The following is a 21,493-nucleotide window of genomic DNA, read 5'->3' as shown; positions in this document are numbered from 1 at the left end:
CCGTGCCGCCTCTTGACCTACCCTTCCGCCTACTTAAAGCCTCCGTGAAGAAACCTCCAGTACCGAGAGCCACGATACGGAAAACCTTACTGAGACGCCGCCGCCGCCGATCCCATCTCGGGGGATCCTGGAGATCGCCTCCGGCACCCTCGCCGAGAGGGGAATCATCTCCCGGAGGACTCTACACCGCCATGGTCGCCTCCGGAGTGATGAGTGAGTAGTCTACCCCTGGACTATGGGTCCATAGCAGTAGCTAGATGGTTGTCTTCTCCCCATTGTGCTATCATTGTCGGATCTTGTGAGCTGCCTATCATGATCAAGATCATCTATCTGTAATTCTATATGTTGCGTTTGTTGGGATCCGATGAATAGAGAATACTTGTTATGTTGATTATCAAAGTTATGCTTAAGTGTTGTTTATGATCTTGCATGCTCTCCGTTATTAGTAGATGCTCTGGCCAAGTAGATGCTTTTAACTCCAAGAGGGAGTACTTATGCTCGATAGTGGGTTCATGCCTGCATTGACACCTGGGACAGTGACAGAAAGTTCTAAGGTTGTGTTGTGTCTGTTGCCACTAGGGATAAAACATTGATGCTATGTCTAAGGATGTAGTTGTTGATTACATTACGCACCATACTTAATGCAATTGTCTGTTGCTTTGCAACTTAATACCGGAGGGGGTTCGGATGATAACTCGAAGGTGGACTTTTTAGGCATAGATGCGGTTGGATGGCGGTCTATGTACTTTGTCGTAATGCCCAATTAAATCTCACTATACTCATCATGATATGTATGTGCATTGTCATGCTCTCTTTATTTGTCAATTGCCCAACCGTAATTTGTTCACCCAACATGCCTGTTCGTCTTATGGGAGAGACACCTCTAGTGAACCGTGGACCCCGGTCCAATTCTCTTTACTGAAATACAATCTACTCGCAATACTTGTTTTTACTGTTTTCTCTGCAAACAATCATCTTTCACACAATACGGTTAATCCTTTGTTACAACAAGCCGGTGAGATTGACAACCTCACTCGTTTCGTTGGGGCAAAGTACTTTGGTTGTGTTGTGCGAGGTTCCACGTTGGCGCCGGAATCTGCGGTGTTGCGCCGCACTACATCCCGCCGCCATCAACCTTCAACGTGCTTCTTGGCTCCTCCTGGTTCGATAAACCTTGGTTTCTTTCTGAGGGAAAACTTGCTGCTGTGCTCATCATACCTTCCTCTTGGGGTTGCCCAACGAACGTGTGAAATACACGCCATCAATGCACTCTAAGGTTATTTAAACATGAACATTGAATATTGTGGAGCTTGTTAACTCCGGCATTTAGGGTTCGTGTAATCCTACACAGTTAGTGGTGTTCATCATCCAACAAGAGGGTGTAGAGTCTAGCATCTATCTATTTATTCTGTTATGTGATCAATGTTGAGAGTGTCCACTAGTGAAAGTATGATCCCTAGGCCTTGTTCCTAAATATCGCTATCGCTGCTTGTTTAGTGTTTTATCGCATCTTTACTTCCCGCAATATTAATACCATCAATCGCACGCCAGCAAGCACTTTTCAGGCGCCGTTCCTACTCGCTCATATTCATTCATACCACTTGTATTTCACTATCTCTTCGCCGAACTAGTGCACCTATTAGGTGTGTTGGGGACACAAGAGACTTCTTGCTTTGTGGTTGCGGGGTTGCATGAGAGGGATATCTTTGACCTCTTCCTCCCTGAGTTCGATAAACCTTGGGTGATCCACTTAAGGGAAACTTGCTGCTGTTCTACAAACCTCTGCTCTTGGAGGCCCAACACTGTCTACAAGAATAGAAGCACCCGTAGACATCACACAACACAATCACAGAACTTTGCCCCAACGTAACCGCGAGGTTGTCAATCTCATCGGCTTGCTGTAAACAAAGGATTAGATGTATGGTGTGGATGATGATGTTTGTTTGCGAAGAACAGTAAAGAACAATTGCAGCAGATTGTATTTCAGATGTAAATAATAGGACCGGGGTCCACAGTTCACTAGTGGTGTCTCTCCCATAAGATAACAGATGTTGGGTGAACAAATTACAGTTGGGCAATTGACAAATAAAGAAGGCATAACAATGCACATACATATATCATGATGAGTACTATGAGATTTAATCGAGGCATTACGACAAAGTACATAGACCGCTATCCAAGATGCATCTATGCCTAAAAAGTCCACCTTCGGAGTTATCATTCGAACCCCTTCCGGTATTAAGTTGTAAACAACGAGACAATTGCATTAAGTATGGTGCGTAATGTAATCAACACAAATATCCTTAGACAAAGCATCGATGTTTTATCCCTAGTAGCAACAACACATCCACAACCTTAGAACTTTCCATCACTTGTCCCGGATTTAATGGAGGCATGAACCCACTATCGAGCATAAATACTCCCTCTTGGAGTCACAAGTATCAACTTGGCCGGAGCCTCTACTAGCAACGGAGAGCATGCAAGAACATAAATAACATATATGATAGATTGATAATCAACTTGACATAGTATTCAATATTCATCTGATCCCAACAAACACAACATGAAGGATTACAAATAGATGATCTTGATCATGATAGGCAGCTCACAAGATCTAACATGATAGCACAATGGGGAGAAGACGACCATCTAGCTACCGCTATGGACCCATATTCCGGGGGTGAACTACTCACACATCGATCCGGAGGCGATCATGGCGATGAAGAGACCTCCGGGAGATGATTCCCCTCTCCGGCGAGGTGCCGGAGGCGATCTCCTGAATCCCCGAGATGGGATTGGCGGCGGCGTCTCTGGAAGGTTTTCCGTATCGTGGCTCTCGGTACTGGGGGTTTCGCGACGGAGGCTTTAAGTAGGCAGAAGGGCAGGTCAAGAGGCGCCACGGGGGCCCCACACAGCAGGGCCGCGCGGGCCCCTTGCTAGCCGCGCCGCCCTACTGTGGCGGCGCCCCGTGGCCCCACTTCGTGACTCCTTTGGTCTTCTGGAAGCTTCGTGCAAAAATAGGACCCTGGGCGTTGATTTCGTCCAATTCTGAGAATATTTCCTTACTAGGATTTCTGAAACCAAAAACAGCAGAAAATAGCAACTGGCTCTTCGGCATCTCGTCAATAGGTTAGTGCCGGAAAATGCATAAATATGACATATAATGTGTATAGAACATGTGAGTATCATCATAAAAGTAGCATGGAACATAAGAAATTATAGATACGTTTGGGACGTATCACTATGTCACTTAGTGTATCCTGCAAAGAGGGGCGTCTTCCAATAGCTAAGGTCAACGCTGCAAAGCAATAATGATATCGATAAGCATGTTGGCCACATGATCAAAATATGGTGAATATGTGGACAAGAAAGGTTCAGATTAGAAACGAAATAATACGTGATAGGCTAGTGGTGGCATCGGTTGACGAGAAGACAGTACAACAACGACTATGAATGTTTGGTCATATTCAATGGAGGCCTCCAGATGCACTTGTTAACATGGAATTCTAAGGAGCATGGGTAATACAAGGAAGGATGGGCAGAAGAGGATCAAAATTGATATGGGCGGAGGCGGTAAAAAAGATTTGAGATATTGGAATGTCCCTAAAGATTTGGTTCTTGATAGGACCGCATGGAAATCAATGATCCATGTACCGGAACCTTAGTTTACTTGTTGTTTTTTCTCTCTTCTTTTTTATTTTTGTTTTATTATGTTTTGGGTGGGTTTTATATCTAGGGCATCCAACCTTAGTATTTATGTTTTATTATTAGTATGGGAGCTTATTCTTTTATTGTGTACAAACACCTGTTAAACGAAGGCATCACCATTTTATCGTATACCTGAACCTGTTCAACGAAAGCATCAACTGAAATAAGTAAAACTGGGGTAGTTCTTGTGCACCACAACTTTTGTTTCTATTTTAGAGATTAGTTTAGTACAATGTTCATATCTAGAGCCATAATATACTTTACCATAACCTGTCCACCTGCATTTGCTCAACTTGTATCTACTTGATGCAGGTGAGGAACTTTCAGAATTTTGAAGCAATTAAATTGATACGATCGGTTTGTTGATCATCTTCTGCTCTTTCTGTTTGTTCATTTCTAGGCAAAATATATGTTCAACTTTGTTAAGCCCTCCAAGTGTTGTTAGGGTAAATTCTTAGCCAGTCATTTGCTCGAACAACCAAATCTCTCCCGGTAAGCAATGATGAGAGTGATTCCCTATTGGTTTCTACAAGAGTTCATGGGTAAAAAAAATGCTCCGACATTTGAATAAATATGTTGATGTGATTTATGTATGTAGATATGGCATTGTGATCGAATGTAGTCTTGATGCGCATCACCTGATGAACATTGAGATGGAGAAGAAGGTTGAGGCCTAGGAGTCGAGGATCAAGGACACGCAGGAGAAGATCTCCCACATCATCACACAACTGGATAGGTTCCAAGCCCTCATGTGGGATGTAGAAAACGAGAGTTGTGAGTATTAAGATCGCCGAAGGCGCTTCCACCAAGTTCAACGATCCACCTACATCATTCTACAATGGGAGGCCCTATCCTTGGAAACTCAAGGAGTGGGACACCCATCATGAGAAGGAGATCGCCAAGAAGGATGACACTACTTCAACAAACCAAACTCGGGGGAGTTATATCAAGTCTTTTATGATTTTTAGTTAATCATATAGTTTTTAGTTTGCCATCTTAGTGCTTGGTTTTTTGCTTTCATCTAGTAGTTATCAATGTGGGGTTTCTTTAGGCGGCTCATACAGGAATTGGCAATCGCCAGGATTGCCTCCAACCTTGTAGACGATGTATGCCGGTGAACCCTGCGGCTCTGGAGCTGCAAGCGCGAATGGTAGCTGCGGTCTGGTCTGGAACGGTATCTCTCCCTGGTGAGTTCCTAGGGCAGGTCCTGACGCAGAGTAATGATGCTTCATGATTTCTGAACCACGCGAACTGCAACGCGCTCGAAAGCGTTCACCAGGCTCTCAGAATGACGGTGTAGAGAATGAGCCGCCATGTAATTAACTTCCTGACGCAGAGCTCTGGTGCGTTCCTCCGAAGGGACAGACAGATCTACTTCATCGAGAACGCCTTCAGGTGAGAACCCTTTCCACCTGATGCCATGTGAACGGGTCTTCGCGAAAGAGCCGATGAGATCGGATTTGAAGACGGCTTTAATCTCATCATACTTCTTCTTGTGCTCCTCAGGCAGATCTTGGTACGTGACTGGTTCGTCCGCCATCTCAGCTGCAGAAGTCAACGTAGTTGATGTAGATGTCGATGTAGTTACTGCAGATGTCGGCGTAGTTGCTGTAGAATGTCCCACCGGGCATGCCAGAATGTGTTGCCGGCCAAAACCCACCGGCGAGCAGCGACGGGCAACACGGAGAGCCGGGAGGCTCCCAGGACTGCTGGTGGGCCCTGGTCCCTCGGGCGACGGCCCGCAATGCTCCGGCACACGTCCTGGCTAATGCGAGGGCGTGCCACCTGATCTATACCTGATCAGGAAGGTGGTGGATTGCTTCGATTAGTTTCCTGCATGGCAGACACGTAAACATTAAATGCGAGCCCGATCGGCTCTCAGGTTATCCTGTGAATCGACTCAAAGAGCCGATTACCCCATGGTTCACGTTGGATTTACGACAACATGGGGATCCTGCTTTATCAATACCAAGTTAAATCAATCTACGACAGTTTAAGGTTTTCACCGCATAACCGGAACATCCTACACGTAGTTGAGCCTGGCAGATACGAAAGATAATAGAAAACTAGCCCTAAAAGAGGCCTAAAACCAACACAAAGTTGATTCCCGGAACAATCTCTCTAGGATTAGCAAACCATGCCTTACGCACTACTGGATCGTTCAACCCGTTTGCAAGGCCTAACCATGCAGATATCAAACTAATCCTTGGGGAACAAGGAACAACTATAACAGATCAGATCTACTAAATAAAGACTAAGCAAGACGTTGCCCTTACACCCAAGATAGGTGCAAAGGCAGCTAGATATTGAGGGGCAGCGTAGCTAAGCAAACATATCAGAAAAGTGTCGACGTCAGCCCCAAAACATCTACGATAAACAGTACTGCTTGCCATCAACAAGGCTTCAGTACGAGCAATACAAGATAACGAATAAACTGATACTGCCTAGATCGCAAGATGCGATCTAGGCAGCATGACGCTTACCCGGAAGAAACCCTCGAAACAAGGGTGGCGATGCGCCTAGATTGGTTTGTTTGACGTGATCGTCCTCCTTTCTCAATAACCCTAGGTACATATTTATAGTCCGTATACTTTCTATCTTTGAAATAACTGTAGGACCCCGCCCTTCTCTCCATTGCGTGAACTCTCGACATGGCCTCGGCCCTGAGGTCGTCGCAGAACTGCCGAATTTCTAGAAAATGTCGACAGTTCCTTAACAGGTGACTGGATTTCTCTCGACCGTCCTTTGGATCAATGTAAGAGTGAAGGTAGCATGGTGCCTCGAGTTGCTCCGTAGCCGAAAGGTACGGTGAACGGGTGTGACCCCTGATTGATGATGTGTCGTGGCATCCTTGTTCGAGCTAACGAAGGTGAGCTGCTGTTCGTCCTTCCTCCTCGCGGTGCGAGCCCCTTCGTCTTTTCCTCTGTCCTTCCATGACGTCGAAACTTCCTCGGTTGCTCTCTTGTATGCTCCTGGGTGGAACTTTTAGGGTTGTTGTTAGAGGAACGCCTTCCGGAGCCGTGGCCTTCAGGTCGGACGCACCGTCCCTAGGGAGGCGAAGAAAACCTCCAGAGTCGATGATGAAGTGGACACCACCAAAAGTAGCATCCATGTCGCGAGATGATCTCGCAGGGATCGGGTGAAGTGCTTCGCGGTGCGGTACGAACTCGAAGGACCCGCAGCGGATTGAATCTCTTGGTTCTGCTGGTGTCGGTGATTCGAGTAAGAACGCCGCGGACGTGACTGGTACTGCCGATGACTTGCCCGGTGCCGACAAGGCTTCCACAGACGGCGCCAATTGTCGAGGGTACTCCTCGGCAATGCCCTCCGATTGGGGCTTAGGGTTGACGGAATCCTGCAAGCTGATACGAGACATCGGTTCACAAACAAGCGGGGAGAGCGATTTACCCAGGTTCTGGGCCCTCGATGAGGTAAAACCCTTACGTCCTGCGTGTCTGTTCTTGATTATGAAGATATTGGATTACAACGGGGTGCCGAATAGTTCGGCTGAGATCTCGTCGAGAGGCTAAGTGCTATGATGACCTAGCTCTAGACTTTTTGGTGGCCTAGATTGCTAAGATTGATTGTCCCTCGGCAGCCCCTCTCCTGGCCTTTATATAGGAGGCCAGGTCTCAAGAGGTCTAACCGAGTACGACTATGTTTACAATAGCTTTAGATCTAATCTTTCCTTGTTCGGCTGCCTCGTTATCTTGTTCGCCAAGGAATCTTTTGGTGCGCCATCCAAGTGGCCCGTCTTGCCTCCAAGTGCCTTCATGGGCCTCCAACTAGACAATACGGGATAGGGCAATATCGGTTACCCGAAGGGTAATGCCCACGTCAATGAGGGCACTTAGGTTTTCTTTTCTCAATTCATTTTTTCATGTATTAATGTAGCATGATGTAATCTTTTAATAAAAAGATCAAGTTACTTTAGCTTTTTTTACAATTCCCTTTTCGCGCCATTGTTATTCTATTTTAACAATTCTCTTTCTTTTGTTATTTGGTATACAAATTCATGTTTTTTTGGACTAATTTTTATAATTCCCTTTATCGGGCTAGTGGTTTTTTAGGGGGGAAATAACTGGTGAGGGGAATCACTTGCAACTCATAGGAACTACCATTTGCTAATTAAATTAAATATTATTTTTATCAAGGTTTCTCATGTTCTTGGGGAAATAACGGCCATATGGTTGATATTTTAGAGTCGGTAACTTTTCATATTTTTACCATTGATAAATAGTGCAGAGGGTTGATAACTTATAAGCTATAAAACAAGTCGCCAGGAATTCTAAAAGAAATTAAACTTTTAGGTCGGTAACTTTTCATATTTATGGTTGATAAATATCTGGCAGATGATTTGATAAATTATGAGCTAAAAAAGACCCTAAATTATTTTTAATGAAATTGACTTCTCGGGTCGGCAACTTTTCACATTTACCATTTATAAACAACATGGTAGAGCGTTGATATATTTGTGAGCTAGAAAAGTTACCAAAATATTGAAAATAAATTAGCTTCTCGGGTAGGTAATTTTTCACATTTACCGTTGATAAATAACGAACAAATCATTTGATAAATTATGAGTTAAAAAATTCTCTAAAATATTCTAAATTAAATTTCCTTTTTTGATTGGTAAGTTTACACATTTACTATTGATAAATAACATGACAGATGGTTGATAAATTATTGAAAATAAAATTAGATTCTCATGTAGGGAAATTTTATAACGGGAATATGGTTGATAACTTATGAGTTAAAGAAGTCACCAAAATATTTTAAATGAAAATAATTTTTTAGGTTGTAACTTTTTATATTTATCGTTAATAAATAAAAGACAAATGGTTGATATATGAGCTAATTTTTTTGCATATAATTCTGAATGAATTTAGCTTTTTCTAGTTGGTAAATTTTCATATTTACCATTCATGAATAATGGGGCAAAGGGTTGTTAAATTTTGTGAGCTAAAAAAGTTGTCAAAATATTGTACATGAAATTAGCTTTTTTGGGTCGATACCTTTTCGCTTTTACTGTTGATAAATAACGGGCATATGGGTTGATAAATTGTGAGCCAAAAAGGTTCCTAAAATACTCTAAATAAAATTAGGGCCGATAACCTTTTCACATTTACCATTAATAAATAACGAACATAGGTTGATAACATCAGAGCTGAAATAGACCGCCACAATATTCTAAATGAAATTAGTTTTTTCAGATTGATAATTTTTTGCATTTACCGTTGATAATTAATGGGCATTAGGGTTGATAAATTTGGAGCTAATAAAATCGCCAAAATATTCTAAATAAAATTAGCTTTTTCGGGCCGATAACTTTTCGCATTTATCGTTGATAAATACCTGGTAGAAGGTTGATAACTTCAGAGATAAAAAAGTCGCTAAAATATTCTAAATGAATTAGCTTTTTCGGATCGATAAATTTTCATACTCACCGTTAGTAAATAACGAGAAGAGGGTTGATAACCTGTGACTTAAAAAGTTCCCAAAGTATTCTAGTAAATAAAATTAGCTTTTGCCATCGATAACTTTTCGCATTTATGGTTGATAAATAACGAGCAGACGGTTCATAACTTGCGAGAAAAAAATGTCAAAATATTACATATGAAATTATGTTTTCGACATGGGTAAAAATGAATCTTGAGAGTTGATAGCTTTCAGCTAAAAGAAAAGTTATTGGGACATATCAACACGGGTACTAGTTTTAAAGATCGTGCCAAGGGATTTATTGGTAAAAATAGGTCTTAAATTAGAATTATCGTTTAAAAGATAAAATAATTTAAATTTTTAGCCCAGCAAAATTTCATATTTTTGGTCTAAAATTTCACATTTTCGTGTCCAATAATCTGTCGGGACCGCTGACTCGGTGATGAGTCATTCAGATTCGTATGATTTATTTTGCTAGGTTTTCTTAAAGGGTGCATTAAATATATCTGGCGGATCCAGTTCGGGTTTTAATTAAAAAATTCATATTTTTTACTTTTATAATATATACATTATATAATACAAAATATTAGTTCTCAAGTTATCGTTTAGCTGTCGAGATTGACCGCTTCAGCGATCCACCGCCTAATAGGGGAGCCCTCTACTCTCTGTCTTTTGTTTGCCAGAATTTCGTCCAGTATATGCATATATATTGTATACACCGTCCGGCCCATAAACGCATTCCGAGCCCATACATCAACAGCCCAACAAGCAACGCACACCCCGGTTCTTCTCTCCTCCGTTCTCCGTCTCGCCCGAGCGAGCGGCCGCCAGGACCAGCCGCCAGAGACCTCCTCTTCTCCTCGTCTCCGCCGCTAGGCAGATCTCGTACCGCTTCTCCGGCGGCCGGCGCGGTGAGCTCTCTCCCTCTTCTCCCGTTACCTTCCTCTGCACCCTCCTCTCCTCCGGCTTGCCGCCCGCGCGGCGAGCTCCAGCCGGAGATCCCCCGTCGATATCCTCGTTGTGGGGGTATCAGTCCATTCCGTTTGTTGCGGGTTTGTTTGCTGCGTGGTGGAGTAGTAATACCGAAATCAGTTCATTTTCCAGATTTTTGGTTTGGTCCGCCTCTGGGTTAACTGATGGCGACTTTTGGAGTGTGAGATAGATGCGATGATTGACACTGGATGAAGTTGTAGTTCATGGAGGTGTCCCGCTGCCTAGGCCCATGCCTCGGGTTAGGGTTTTAGAGTTCAATAGAGGGGCATGTGTTGCTCTCGCCCACCCTGTTGTCTCAAGGCATTTGATTAGCAGATGGACTGTATTGTTGATCTGGTTCACGAACTTATCTGTGAGATTGATCTAGCGATTTAGAAAGGATGAGCATTAGTGTTCCGGCTTATAGGAACGGCCTACCTAGAAGAGTTCTTGTACCTCGCCAATAGATTTTTAGATCATTGAAGCACTGAGCTCCCTTCTCATAGAATAGAGAAACTTATGTTGCTTGCCCTTGCCTATTGCCATGCGGGCATTTTAGAACTGGGATAAACTAAGTAAAGTAGTTCTGTGGATAATGTCAAAGGATTATTTGAGGGAAAACAATCATGTTTTTGGCAGCTGGATTATGCCGCACTCCAGTGTCCAGTTTCTCTAAATCGTTCTAACAATGCCTTCTAAATTTTGATAGTTACCATGAATTGTCCACTTTCCTATAGCTGATGCATGTACTTCTTCTTGTGTACTAGGGGTTATTTATTGATTCAAAATGCATTTAGTCACACAGGACGGCAGGAGATATTCACGATTATTTCCGTTCTTGTGCAGGTTAGATCATCTTTAGTGTCATCTCTTCCCTGGTTATTTGTGCCAACTCAGGTAGCTGACAGTAGGATGAGTCTGTCTACCGTAGCAAGACGACTATGTTCTTCGAGATCATCATCCACGAGTCGACTTTCAGTCGTTTCGGCACGTCTGTACAGCGCTGAGCCTGCGAAAGATACAGGCGCTAAGAGATACAAGTATCCTGAAGTCTATGATCCATATGGTCCTATGCCACCACCATCAGAGAAAGTTGTGGGTCTTGCTGACCGCATCGCTGCTCTCCCTCCTGAAGAGATCAAACAGATCGCTCCAGCTCTCCTTCTCAGACTGAACCAGCCAGCGCCACAGGCAATTTCTGGCCAGGGTTTCAGTGTAGGTTCTCAAGGTGGTGCTGGGGCTGGTGCCGGTAAGTCTGAAGAGAAGAAGGCCGAGAAGACAGTATTCGATGTCAAGCTGGAGAAATTTGAGGCTGCTGCGAAGATCAAGATTATCAAGGAGATCAGAACATTTACGGATTTGGGTCTGAAGGAAGCAAAGGAGCTGGTGGAGAAGGCCCCTGTCATTCTGAAGCAGTCACTCACGAAGGAGGAAGCAGAGGCGATCATAGCGAAGATAAAGACAGCAGGTGGTGTTGCTGTGATGGAGTGAATGATCAAAGCCTGTACACAGCCAACCTTTTTATTCTTCTGATTTTGTTACCATGGTCGGGCATTTGAGGTCAGAGGATCTCTGCACTGATGGAGGAAATGGTTCACCTGACAGGTAACCAGAGTGGGATGTGAACTAGATATTTAGTTGCTATGATGGCGCCTTTATTATTTGTCCTAGAATAAGCCTTTCTTTGTGCATCACATATCTTTTCTGACGGGACACTGGCATTGGGTGTAAGAAATGTCGACACCATTGTTATGAATGTGATGCTGATACCTTTTGTTTGCCTTGTTGGTATCTATTCTGTATCACTTTTAACCACGTCATTTTGATATTTGATTTGAAATGCTTTCCAATCGCACAGTGAAACCAACTACAAGGAAATGTTCTTACCATATTCTCGTTCATCCTGTGATGATATTAGTGATTAGAAGTTCCTGTTGAACAATCTATCAATTCCATATATATGAATCAATGTTGTTCTTACAAGAAAACAAGAAGATGAAATGTCCCAACGGCCTCACTCCGTCTTCCATGCGTGAAGAAAGAAACTGTAATCGGCCGGGTCGCCATGAATACCACTGCCGTGCTCCCACCCAGCGCTGCTGTCATCGACCTCTGGCGGAGCACCTGGCTTGAAGATGAAGACCGCCTGCGCTCCTGGCCCGGCGAAGATCCAATCGTGCACGTCCCAGAGCACCTGCACCGGCGCCTCCTCCACGAGCACCGTCTCGTTGCCCCTGAACTTCCAATGCAGGTTCTTCACCTGCACCAGGACGCGGCCGTCCACCGCGATCGACATCTCCGGCTCCCTGGGACCGGCCAGCATGCTCTCGATGACGATGTCGTGGTTTGGCTTCCCGGCGTCGAGCCACGCCCGCGCCGTGAAGCTGCGCCTGCCGAGGACGACCTCACGGCGGCTCATCGGCATGGCCTCCTCCAGCGTCGGCCGGCACTTGGTCCGCTTGTACGCGTCCTTCTTGAGGTCGCCGAGCGTGAGCACGACCTCGTCCTGGCTCACCAGCGCGACATAGTACCCGCAGGCGGGCTCCGGGCTGCTCGTCGCAAACTTGGCGGACCGGAGGTCCCAGAAGACGTCGAGGCGGTGACCATCGAGGAAGAGGCTCTTCAGGCCCTTCTTGCTCCAGAACGGCCACGGTTTCAGCTCCACCTTGAGGCTGAGCGTCTCGTCGTCGCTGCCGTCGCCGGGGCGGTCGATGGAGATGGTGAAGGACTGGTTGATGATGCTCTTGTGCCACACGACGGTGACGAGGCGCTGGACGCCATTGATCTTGGTGAGGTACACCGTCACCGTGGAGCACTGCGCCGTCGCCGAGGAAGACGATGCCGCCTTGCCTGTGATCGAGTCGTCAGAGGCCGTGACCCCATTGATGCCGGCGCGCTGTTCGTCCATATGTCTGGACGGCTCGCAGGATTTGGATCGCTTATGAATCATGGCGAATCAGATCAGGTCGATCCCTTTCCCTATACTACAAGAAGACGAAACACATCGGCGTGGAACAAGCCGCTCGTCGCGTCAACAACAATGGCGATTGATCAAGAAGTAGACTCCGCCATGCTCGATCGTCATGGGCTGCATGCATGTATGCGACGCATGATGAGCACGGAACAAATTAAAACAAAGAGAAAAAATCAAGAGGCAACAAAATAGAGAAAATACTAGAATCCGGTGATCGGTTCTTATGGGTCGTATGCAAGAACAATCGATAAAGGCACATTGTAAATCGAACAAAACAAGAACAAAATCTGCCTTGACGCTTACAATCGGATGCGCGCGCCAATAGTCTCTTCGCGAGAATATGCAAATAATCGATCGTGTGGGAAATACAAACTCCGGTATAGAGAAAGGATGTTGACGGGAACGAAGATTAATTGGACGGTTTTGCCGAAAAAGATAAGAAGCCCAACGATCGCGCGATGTTGTCAGCTGAGTGCTATTTATGTCCACCAGAAAGGAGGTGGCATGTCATGCACTATATCCGCCATGAAAATAGATCAGGAAGAGAACACGAGCTAAGAAAAGGACGATGTCCATGTAGTCATGCAGAGGGAGTAAGAGATCCATCGTCTACTACGCGAGTGTCATTTGAAAGAAATGTGCGTTTGCAACACATTCTCTTCTCGTGGTATGGAAAATATATAGAAAAATGTTGTAACATGAACACACCAATTTTTGTTTGGTTTCGCAGCAAATCCCCCATTTGCTGCAGAAGTTCACAGAGAAAATCATCGCACATATGCAACATGGAAACTAGTATTTGCACCATGAAAACAATATTTAAAACATGCACCCAAGATCATCGCAACATGTTGCCCCTATGTGTGCAACAAATAGAAACAATCTTGTATCATGTTAAATGGACGTTTGCAAACATATATGTATTCACAAATGTGTTAAGCCTCTCACCGCCAACATTTGAGGCGCCAATGTTCTTGGGGACGGTTCGTTAAACAATCTTTATGGTAATTATCTGCAAATACTTCGACATTCCTGTCGTCGACGCCACCACGACATCAGACACCACCACCTCCCTATGCGTGTCCATCGTCACATGCCCACCGTCAAGATCCCACTACACCATGCCACCAAGACTCGTCGTCGTAGAAGGTAGATGCCACACCGCTCCACCTTGCTCCACACGCGATGGACATTCGGGTCTTACTTCATCAGATTGATTTTGGATCTTTTCTCATGGTTGCCGGGAGGAGGATTATCCTCGCAGCTTTTGTCCCCTTCTACGTCCTCGACAATGGTGATTCATACTCTCGATTCTCCAGCGACGTCGATAAAGTTGCTCGGTTGTTATCCATTGACATATGTGTTGATTCTCTTGCCCATATTGGTTGACTACTTTAATGGTTATACACGTGCACGCAGTCTTGGCATAGCGGCTCAAATTAAATTATGGGAGAACCTTCGTTGGTATTTACAGGTCTATGATTTGTTATCTATCTTTGGATGCCTTCAGGAAAAAAAGAAGTTTAAAGACCTCGAAAATTTGATAGTATCTTTTAGACTTTATTTTGTAATCCTTGGACAGAGCTCGTGTATTTCTACCATGTACTATTTGTTACTACTATAAATATACATATATTTGGTATTGATTGTAAAAGAAGGCTTTAAATATTTTATTTTTAAGAAACACTCAGGCTTTAAATATTTGTCGCAGGTTCTATAAACTAGACAGGTTTTAGCAAAAATATTTTCTCTAAATTTAAGCTAAATATTTAAGACCGGAGTGGGTATAATATTCCATAGTTCTAGTGAGTGTTTCGCTAGTTTGCAGTGAGATGGCCGGAGTAGCTTCAGTTCGTGAAGTACGGTAGCGTGAACTAACTGAGAGAGGTGCGTTATACAGTAGCTGTTAAAAAGAAAAGAGGTGGTGAGAGAGCGGCGTTACTATTTGGGTTTTGGATTAAAGATGTATTTGTGGACAAGTACTAGATTCACTTATTAATCCAGAGATGCACCATACCAACAAAACGTTTCTGTTTCTCTCTACAATCGCGTAATTAATTCCTACACTATCCGAAACCTGCGTCGATTCTATCCCCAGTTGCTCGATCATGCCGCCGTCTGCACAACGATGGGGCTCTTAACAAACTGCTTCCCGTTGGTCCAGACGAGCGAGCCGAACGCGTAGTGCTTTGCAAGTTTGGCGCTCTTGACCTCAAACCTGACCTCGAACGTCTTCTCCTCCCCCTTCTTCTTGAACTCCATCACGTCTGGGCTCACGGTCACGTGCATTCCGGCCGGCTGGTGGACCAACGCCTTGTATATCCCCGGCCACCCTACGTTCTTCACTGTGCGCTTCACCGTCGTACCAGTGGCAGTGACGTTGACGACGGTGATGGATGGGTAGTTCAGGTCTTGGAGCTTGGGCAGCTTCTCAGGGCACTTGTATGGCACGCCGTTGAACATCGCCAGGACGCTGGCGTTGTACTTGAGGGAACAGAGGAAGTCAAGGTATTGCTCTGGGCCGAGGTCGTAGACTAGGCCCGGGTTCATGGCGCGGCTGGGCCACACATGCCCGGCGCCATGGCCGAAGGGTCCCGCCGGCACAAAGGAAGCATTGAGGATGGACTCTCCCTTGTTGTCCACGTCGATGGCCGTCGTCATAATCGCTGATTTTACCGCGGCAGGGCTCCACTCAGGGTGGAGTGCCTTGATGAGTCCCACGATGCCGGACACGTGCGGGCATGACATTGATGTGCCAGACTGCGTGGCATAGGCCACGCGGCGCTCGTCGAAGGTGAGCTCTGTGGGCGACACGGCGCGCGTCCAAGCCGCGATCACACTCACCCCGGGCGCCGTGATGTCCGGCTTTAGAATCTCTGGGTTCACCGGGTTGGGACCTTGGGATGAGAAGGCGGCCATGTAGGGCGCCGGCTTCGTCAACAAGCTGGTCACCGGCTTCTCCACGAAGCCTACCGGAGACCTTCATCACACAATTCATATGTCAATATATGTTCATCATTACATGATATGAGCTGGATAACATTGACGAAATTAAAATGTGGATGGTTTGGGTTGCTTACTTGGTAGAATTGAGGTAGGAGTATAGGAGAAGGCCGTCGCTGAACTTGATGTGGGTGGCCGGGAGCACGTGCGCGTCGGCGATAACTTCGTTTCCAGAGCTGGCGTCGTTGGCGAGCACCATCCCGGCGCCACCGGCAAGCAGCACCGTCGCGCCCTTGGCCACACGTGCGTTCGACCCTCTTAGGCACACCACGATCTTCCCCTTCACCTTCTTCGGGTCCAGAGACCCCTGCAAGCAAATCTGCCTGCACTTGCATAAACACACACATGCATTAATCATCATCACCATATAGCCTACAGTAGTAGTCATCTAATTTAGATTCAGGGGATCGAGATGCACGTACGCCTCCTCTTGCGACTTTCCGGGAGCTACGGCTTGGGCGGAGTCGATCAGGGGGTATGGTTTCTTCCCACTGAGCGCCGTCTCCGAAAGGCTCTGGCCCTGCATTGATCGAAACAATTTGTTGGTTAATTAAGTTCCAGAAAGAATAGTTCTACATAATACCGTTTTGTTGAGGACTGAAGATACGGGCCTCGATCCTTTTGCCATTGAAGACAACGTAAGACGGGAACTCGCGGTCCATGGTGCTGGCGCCGACAGTGAACATCCACGGCGCGACGTTGGAAATGGATCCAGGCTTGGGCCCTGAGTTGCCGGCAGAGAGAACGACGGAGATGTTGCGCCGAACGGCATGGAAAGATCCGATGGCAATGCCATCCTCAAAATAGTCATAGGCACCACCATCGCCACCAAGTGAGACAGACAGGATGTGCACGCCGTCGTGGATGGCAGCGTCGAAGGCCGCAAGGATGTCCGCGTCGTAGCATGAGCTGCCGTTCACTGGCTTGTAGCACACGCGGTATGCCGCCACGTGCGCACGGGGTGAGCCACCAGTGGCTGTGCCGTTGCCGTAGCCAAACACACTTGCGCCGGGCGCGGGGGAGCCCCCAGCCGTGGATAGCGTGTGCGTGCCATGGCCCTCGCTGTCTCGCGGAGTGTAGTACTCTTGGCCATCAAGCTCGCCACCGCCCGATATGTATCCCTTGTTGAAGAAGCGCGCGCCGATCAGCTTCCTGCATGTTCGCCAAAATTTGAAAATTTATGTATACGAAACTGAAAGTATGCATAATAAACATAAACATTTTAGAAAAAACATGTGCTAAATAGTGACTCGGTTTGACGACAGGAAGACTGTCCATTAATAACAGAAAGGTTTCAAAAGCAAAATGGATTTATATGAGTAAATTTGGATGTGTCTATTCCTAGAATTTTGGACAAACTGCAACATGTCTAAGGAGAGCTCTAATGGACCAACATATGTTCAGTATGAGAAGAAACCTCCCTTTTCCTTCCAAAAAGAAGATACCCTTATGAGGAATGTGTAACTATATATCCCTTTCACAAATCATTGAGCATATTATTAACAAAAAATCATTTTCTTTTCATTTTTCGATGGGCACTAGCTAACTACATTTACTCTCTTCAGTAAAATAAGAAACTTCAGATAATTCAGCATCGTGTTTGATGTCTAGATGATCCATGTTATATATGACCCTGGTATTTAAAACTTATCAGAAAAAAACATATGCATATAGGATAAGTAGTTACATGTACATGTGGAATTTTCATTCCAGGTCCGTGGTTACCGTGGCTTTAGAATTTATTCTTACAAGTTATGCTGAACAACAGCTAAATTTGTACTACTTCAGAGGACAGAGACTAAGGCCAGTGCTTAGAACATAGTGACGTTGACTTGATTTGAGGCATTGTTTCTCCTACATAAGTTTTCTTGATGTTTGTGGACTTATTTTGGTTTGTATAAACTGTTGTGATTCCAGTGTTGCAAATGGGAGAGTGACCTTCCATTTCTACACAAGCGTATTTAGTTATGTCCGAAAATTTTGATAAAAATGACTAAACCGTACAATCCGTTCCAATGAATGAGACGAATATGTTTTTGAAAGGTCAAACTATTTAAACTTCAACAAATTATTTGTAAAAACCTATGAAAAACTTAATATTATACTATATATCATATGAAAATATATGCATTTCATTTTTATTTTGTGTTTCCCAATACCTCGTTGGTAAGAGCATCAGACTATAAGTGTACACAGATACTATTCATACTAAGGTATGCAACTTTAGTTTATTTTCTTCCATAATTAAATGAATTTGATCAGTAGACATGTGTTCCAAGAATCGGAATACTCAATCACATGAATTATGAAATTGGGAAAGTGACCTTCCATTTTCTACAAGAATGTATTTATGTCTAAAATTTTAGATTAAGTGATAAAGCCTATTTTTTGTAGGAAGATACCTGAATTTCATTTTCCTTTTGTGCTGCTTCTTGCCTCATTGGTAGACAGGGACATCAGACTATTAAGTGTACTCGGATATCATTCATACTAAGACATGCAACTTTAATTTGTTTTCGTCAGTAAATGAATTTGACCAGAACATGTGTGTTTGAAAAATATCTGAATTGATTTTTCTTGATCATTGCCTCAAGCACATCATACTATTAAGTGAGCCCTGATATTATTTCAGACTGAAATATAAGTTTTAATTTTATTTGTCTGGCTGTTCTTTTTTCCCGGAAGCCTAGGGTCAGGAGAGTGTTGTGTCTCTGTTAAGTGGGGCCAAGAGTTCAATATCCATCATCATGCAATGCAGGCATGCCTATCTATTATTGCCACGATGCGACATTGTAAGCATCTGCTGGTGGTGGTCTCGGCTCCCAACCGACTTGCTAGTGCTACACTACACAAAAGCACATCAACTTTTTGGCATTGAACACACACACGCACTACATATGCATCAAACATAAACACGCCTAGCATGGCTCTGAAATTACACATGCATTACTCAAAAATGAACAAAGTTAAATGATTAATTATTAGCAGAACAATGCATGCGTTTAGAATATAACTTCATGTTAGTTCGTTAAATTACCCGTTGCAGTGGAATTTATCATCTTTGCCTTTGTCGCATGTTCCTTTCCAGTTCTTGGGGACGGGTCCTAGTCCATGATCCCGAAAGCTCTCTGATTCTGGCCACACACCTTCACATCCATACAGCACAAGAGTACACATCATATCGGCATCAGGCATAAAATCCGAGTCAATTAGAACGACAAACTCCAAGACAAACAAATAAACCATCAACAGTATGTGGTCCACCAAATAGTTCATCGATGCCCTCTTTTTGAGGGCAGGAATTTCAAGAAAATAATTGTTCATTCCTTGCGTGAATAGTAAGAAAAATCCGGCGATCCAAAGAGAAATTCCTGCTTGGAGACAATGATCGTTTTGCTGCATCTGAACTGTCAAGACGATGTCAAGGGAAGTATGGAGAAATGCAGGGTAGGATAGGATAACATCTAGCATGGTTGCACTTCATGTGTACAGATGGGAAGCCACTATCGAATCATTGGATGGTCCTTCGATCTATCAACGACCAGCCATACATGCATGGACATAATGGGTTGATCAGTGCATTGGCAAAGTCAACAGCACACTGTGATATAGCATCCTCCACGTTTCCTATAATAATCAGTTGGAGGTATATACTTGTGTAATCAAGTTTGTTGTGGCCAGCGGCAGTCTAGTAAGAAAATAGCTTAGGATAAAGAGCTAATATTTATTTTGTTGACTGTATATATATTTATCTCGCGTAGGATAGGGTAAGTTACTATACAAGAAATATTAATTGCATGTACAAACTGTACTGGTTACCGCTAATACAGCGCGAAGATATATATTATTAAATACTGTATTTCTGCACCTGGTACATACCTGTATCGAGGTTGCCGATGATGACGCCCTCCCCGAACTTGGCCTTCCGCCACGACGCGCCACGCGGGACTCCGCCCGGGCCGGCGAGCCCAAGGAACTGCCACGACCGCGTCGTGTGCAGCTTGTGCCCTCTGTTGGGGAACACGGACACAACCTCAGGAAGCCCTGCAGATCAGATAACAGCATGCATGCGGTTAATTAATCGGCAACATTCAGGATCCATGAATTGAGCGACCGTGTAGGGATCTGAACTCACTGGCGATCTCGGCGGCCTCGGCGGCGTCGAGGTTGGCGGCGAAGCCGTTGATGTGCTTGGTGTATGAGTAGAAGATCGCGTCCTGCGCCTTCGCCTTGCTGCATTGCGAAAACAAAAACAGATCGATCACACGTACGTTCTCAGCACAACATCATTTCCTTCGAACCGATCGCGTACGCAACACATGCAGTTCAAGAAACAGCGGTGGTCAGTAGCTTACTCTCCGAGGACGGTGGCGAGGAGTTCGGAGTGCGAGTCGGCGGCCTTCTCCTCGAGCGCCGCCAGGTCGACGGCGGCGAGGTCGTGCAGCTGCGAGCCATGGGCGTGGTCGCCGAGGTACACGACGTAGGACCGCTTCTCGGCCGCAGAGGGCTGGACGAGCAGCAGCGCGCAGAGGAGGAAGAGGACGACGCCCAAGGAAGCCATGGATCTCACGGCCGCCATGGATCGATCCTCGCTCGCGATCTGTCGACGGGATTCTGGTAGCGGGTGGACTGAGGGAGGGAGGGGCGCGTATTTATATGCGGCGATGGCCACGGCGGGTTTAGCAGTCCACGAGACGAGGACTACTCCCTCGATCTGTGGCTGTGATGGATGTGCCGCCGTAAACGTCGCAGATACTGTTTAAAACCTTGGATCTGGTATGAGTTTTTTTTTGAAATCTTGGATCTGGTATGAGTTAGTTACCGGGCCCGCCGATGAATATTGTATCCACGGATCGAAAGGATTTATCACGTCGAAGATCGGTTTTTAGATAAAAGGCGTCCCCGCCCCGTTCCATTTCATTGAAATAAACCAAGTTCGCAGAGGTTTAAAGCTCCATCTTATTATAAAATCCCTAAAGAGGCAAGTCCAGAAAATGAAACTACCAACAATAGAGTATGTATCAGGGCACCACCCGAAACTAAAACATGCAAAGGAGCTAAAGAATCTTCATGCGGATTTCATTGCATGCCTTCGGTGTACCAGGCCCCTCCAGCAACTTCCTTGTCTTCATCCCCATCTTAGATGTGGAGTTTCAGAGGCTCTTGTTGAGTCTAGCGCCATGACCCAACCTTCCACCATTACTTCAACAGGCTCCCGCATGACCCCCAACCCTAGCCCCCTCCGCACCCCCTCCTTCCGCCGCCGCCGCCGCCGGGCAAAGCCCCGGTGGCGTGGCGGTGGCGGGGGGCCTCCCTCTTCTGCGCCGGGTAGCGCCCGGCCTAGACTTCGCTCGGTGTACTGGGACGGCGTTGAGATGGTGGAGGCGACGTCGCGTC

The 21,493-nt window shown here is 45.4% G+C and overlaps 3 protein-coding genes across 4 annotated transcripts; 1 reads left to right on the top strand and 2 right to left on the bottom strand.

Annotated features, from left to right (window-relative positions):
* The first annotated feature begins 9,976 nt into the window (after positions 1-9,976).
* On the top strand, positions 9,977-11,897 carry LOC124686757 (50S ribosomal protein L7/L12-like). 2 transcript variants are annotated; one of them, XM_047220656.1, is made up of 2 exons: positions 9,977-10,058; positions 10,966-11,897. In XM_047220656.1, the coding sequence occupies exon 2, from the start codon at positions 11,032-11,034 to the stop codon at positions 11,608-11,610; it is 579 nt and encodes a 192-aa protein (XP_047076612.1). In that variant the 5' UTR covers positions 9,977-10,058; positions 10,966-11,031; the 3' UTR covers positions 11,611-11,897. The 2 variants fall into 2 exon arrangements, with proteins under 2 accessions (XP_047076612.1, XP_047076613.1); XM_047220657.1 differs by having other exon boundaries at positions 9,989-10,058; positions 10,971-11,897.
* Positions 11,898-12,128: 231 nt separating this feature from the next.
* Positions 12,129-13,507, bottom strand: LOC124686756. The gene is made up of 2 exons (XM_047220655.1): positions 13,397-13,507; positions 12,129-13,207 (listed from the first exon to the last, which is right to left on the bottom strand). The coding sequence occupies exon 2, from the start codon at positions 13,067-13,069 to the stop codon at positions 12,134-12,136; it is 936 nt and encodes a 311-aa protein (XP_047076611.1). The 5' UTR covers positions 13,070-13,207; positions 13,397-13,507; the 3' UTR covers positions 12,129-12,133.
* A 1,600-nt stretch (positions 13,508-15,107) lies between these two features.
* LOC124691981 (subtilisin-like protease SBT5.3) lies at positions 15,108-20,737 on the bottom strand. The gene is made up of 8 exons (XM_047225282.1): positions 20,452-20,737; positions 20,232-20,329; positions 19,976-20,140; positions 19,134-19,242; positions 16,708-17,248; positions 16,519-16,616; positions 16,174-16,419; positions 15,108-16,073 (listed from the first exon to the last, which is right to left on the bottom strand). The coding sequence occupies exons 1-8, from the start codon at positions 20,673-20,675 to the stop codon at positions 15,200-15,202; spliced, it is 2,355 nt and encodes a 784-aa protein (XP_047081238.1). The 5' UTR covers positions 20,676-20,737; the 3' UTR covers positions 15,108-15,199.
* Between the last annotated feature and the right edge of the window lie 756 nt (positions 20,738-21,493).

Source organism: Lolium rigidum, chromosome 2 (genome assembly GCF_022539505.1).
Source record: "Lolium rigidum isolate FL_2022 chromosome 2, APGP_CSIRO_Lrig_0.1, whole genome shotgun sequence".
In the NCBI taxonomy this organism is placed as follows: Eukaryota; Viridiplantae; Streptophyta; class Magnoliopsida; order Poales; family Poaceae; genus Lolium; species Lolium rigidum.
The sequence above is the reverse complement of the archived record's forward strand: the minus strand, read 5'-3'. Positions and strand labels throughout refer to the sequence as shown.

Excerpts from the sequence above, each read along its gene's own strand:
- LOC124686757 (XM_047220656.1), top strand. The coding sequence starts at position 11,032 with ATGAGTCTGTCTACCGTAGCAAGACGACTATGTTCTTCGAGATCATCA.
- LOC124686756 (XM_047220655.1), bottom strand. The coding sequence starts at position 13,069 with ATGATTCATAAGCGATCCAAATCCTGCGAGCCGTCCAGACATATGGAC.
- LOC124691981 (XM_047225282.1), bottom strand. The coding sequence starts at position 20,675 with ATGGCGGCCGTGAGATCCATGGCTTCCTTGGGCGTCGTCCTCTTCCTC. Across the intron at positions 16,420-16,518 it reads GGAAAGTCGCAAGAGGAGGC|GCAGATTTGCTTGCAGGGGT; the intron begins GTACGTGCATCT and ends ATGCAAGTGCAG. Across the intron at positions 16,074-16,173 it reads TCCTACCTCAATTCTACCAA|GTCTCCGGTAGGCTTCGTGG; the intron begins GTAAGCAACCCA and ends TGTGTGATGAAG.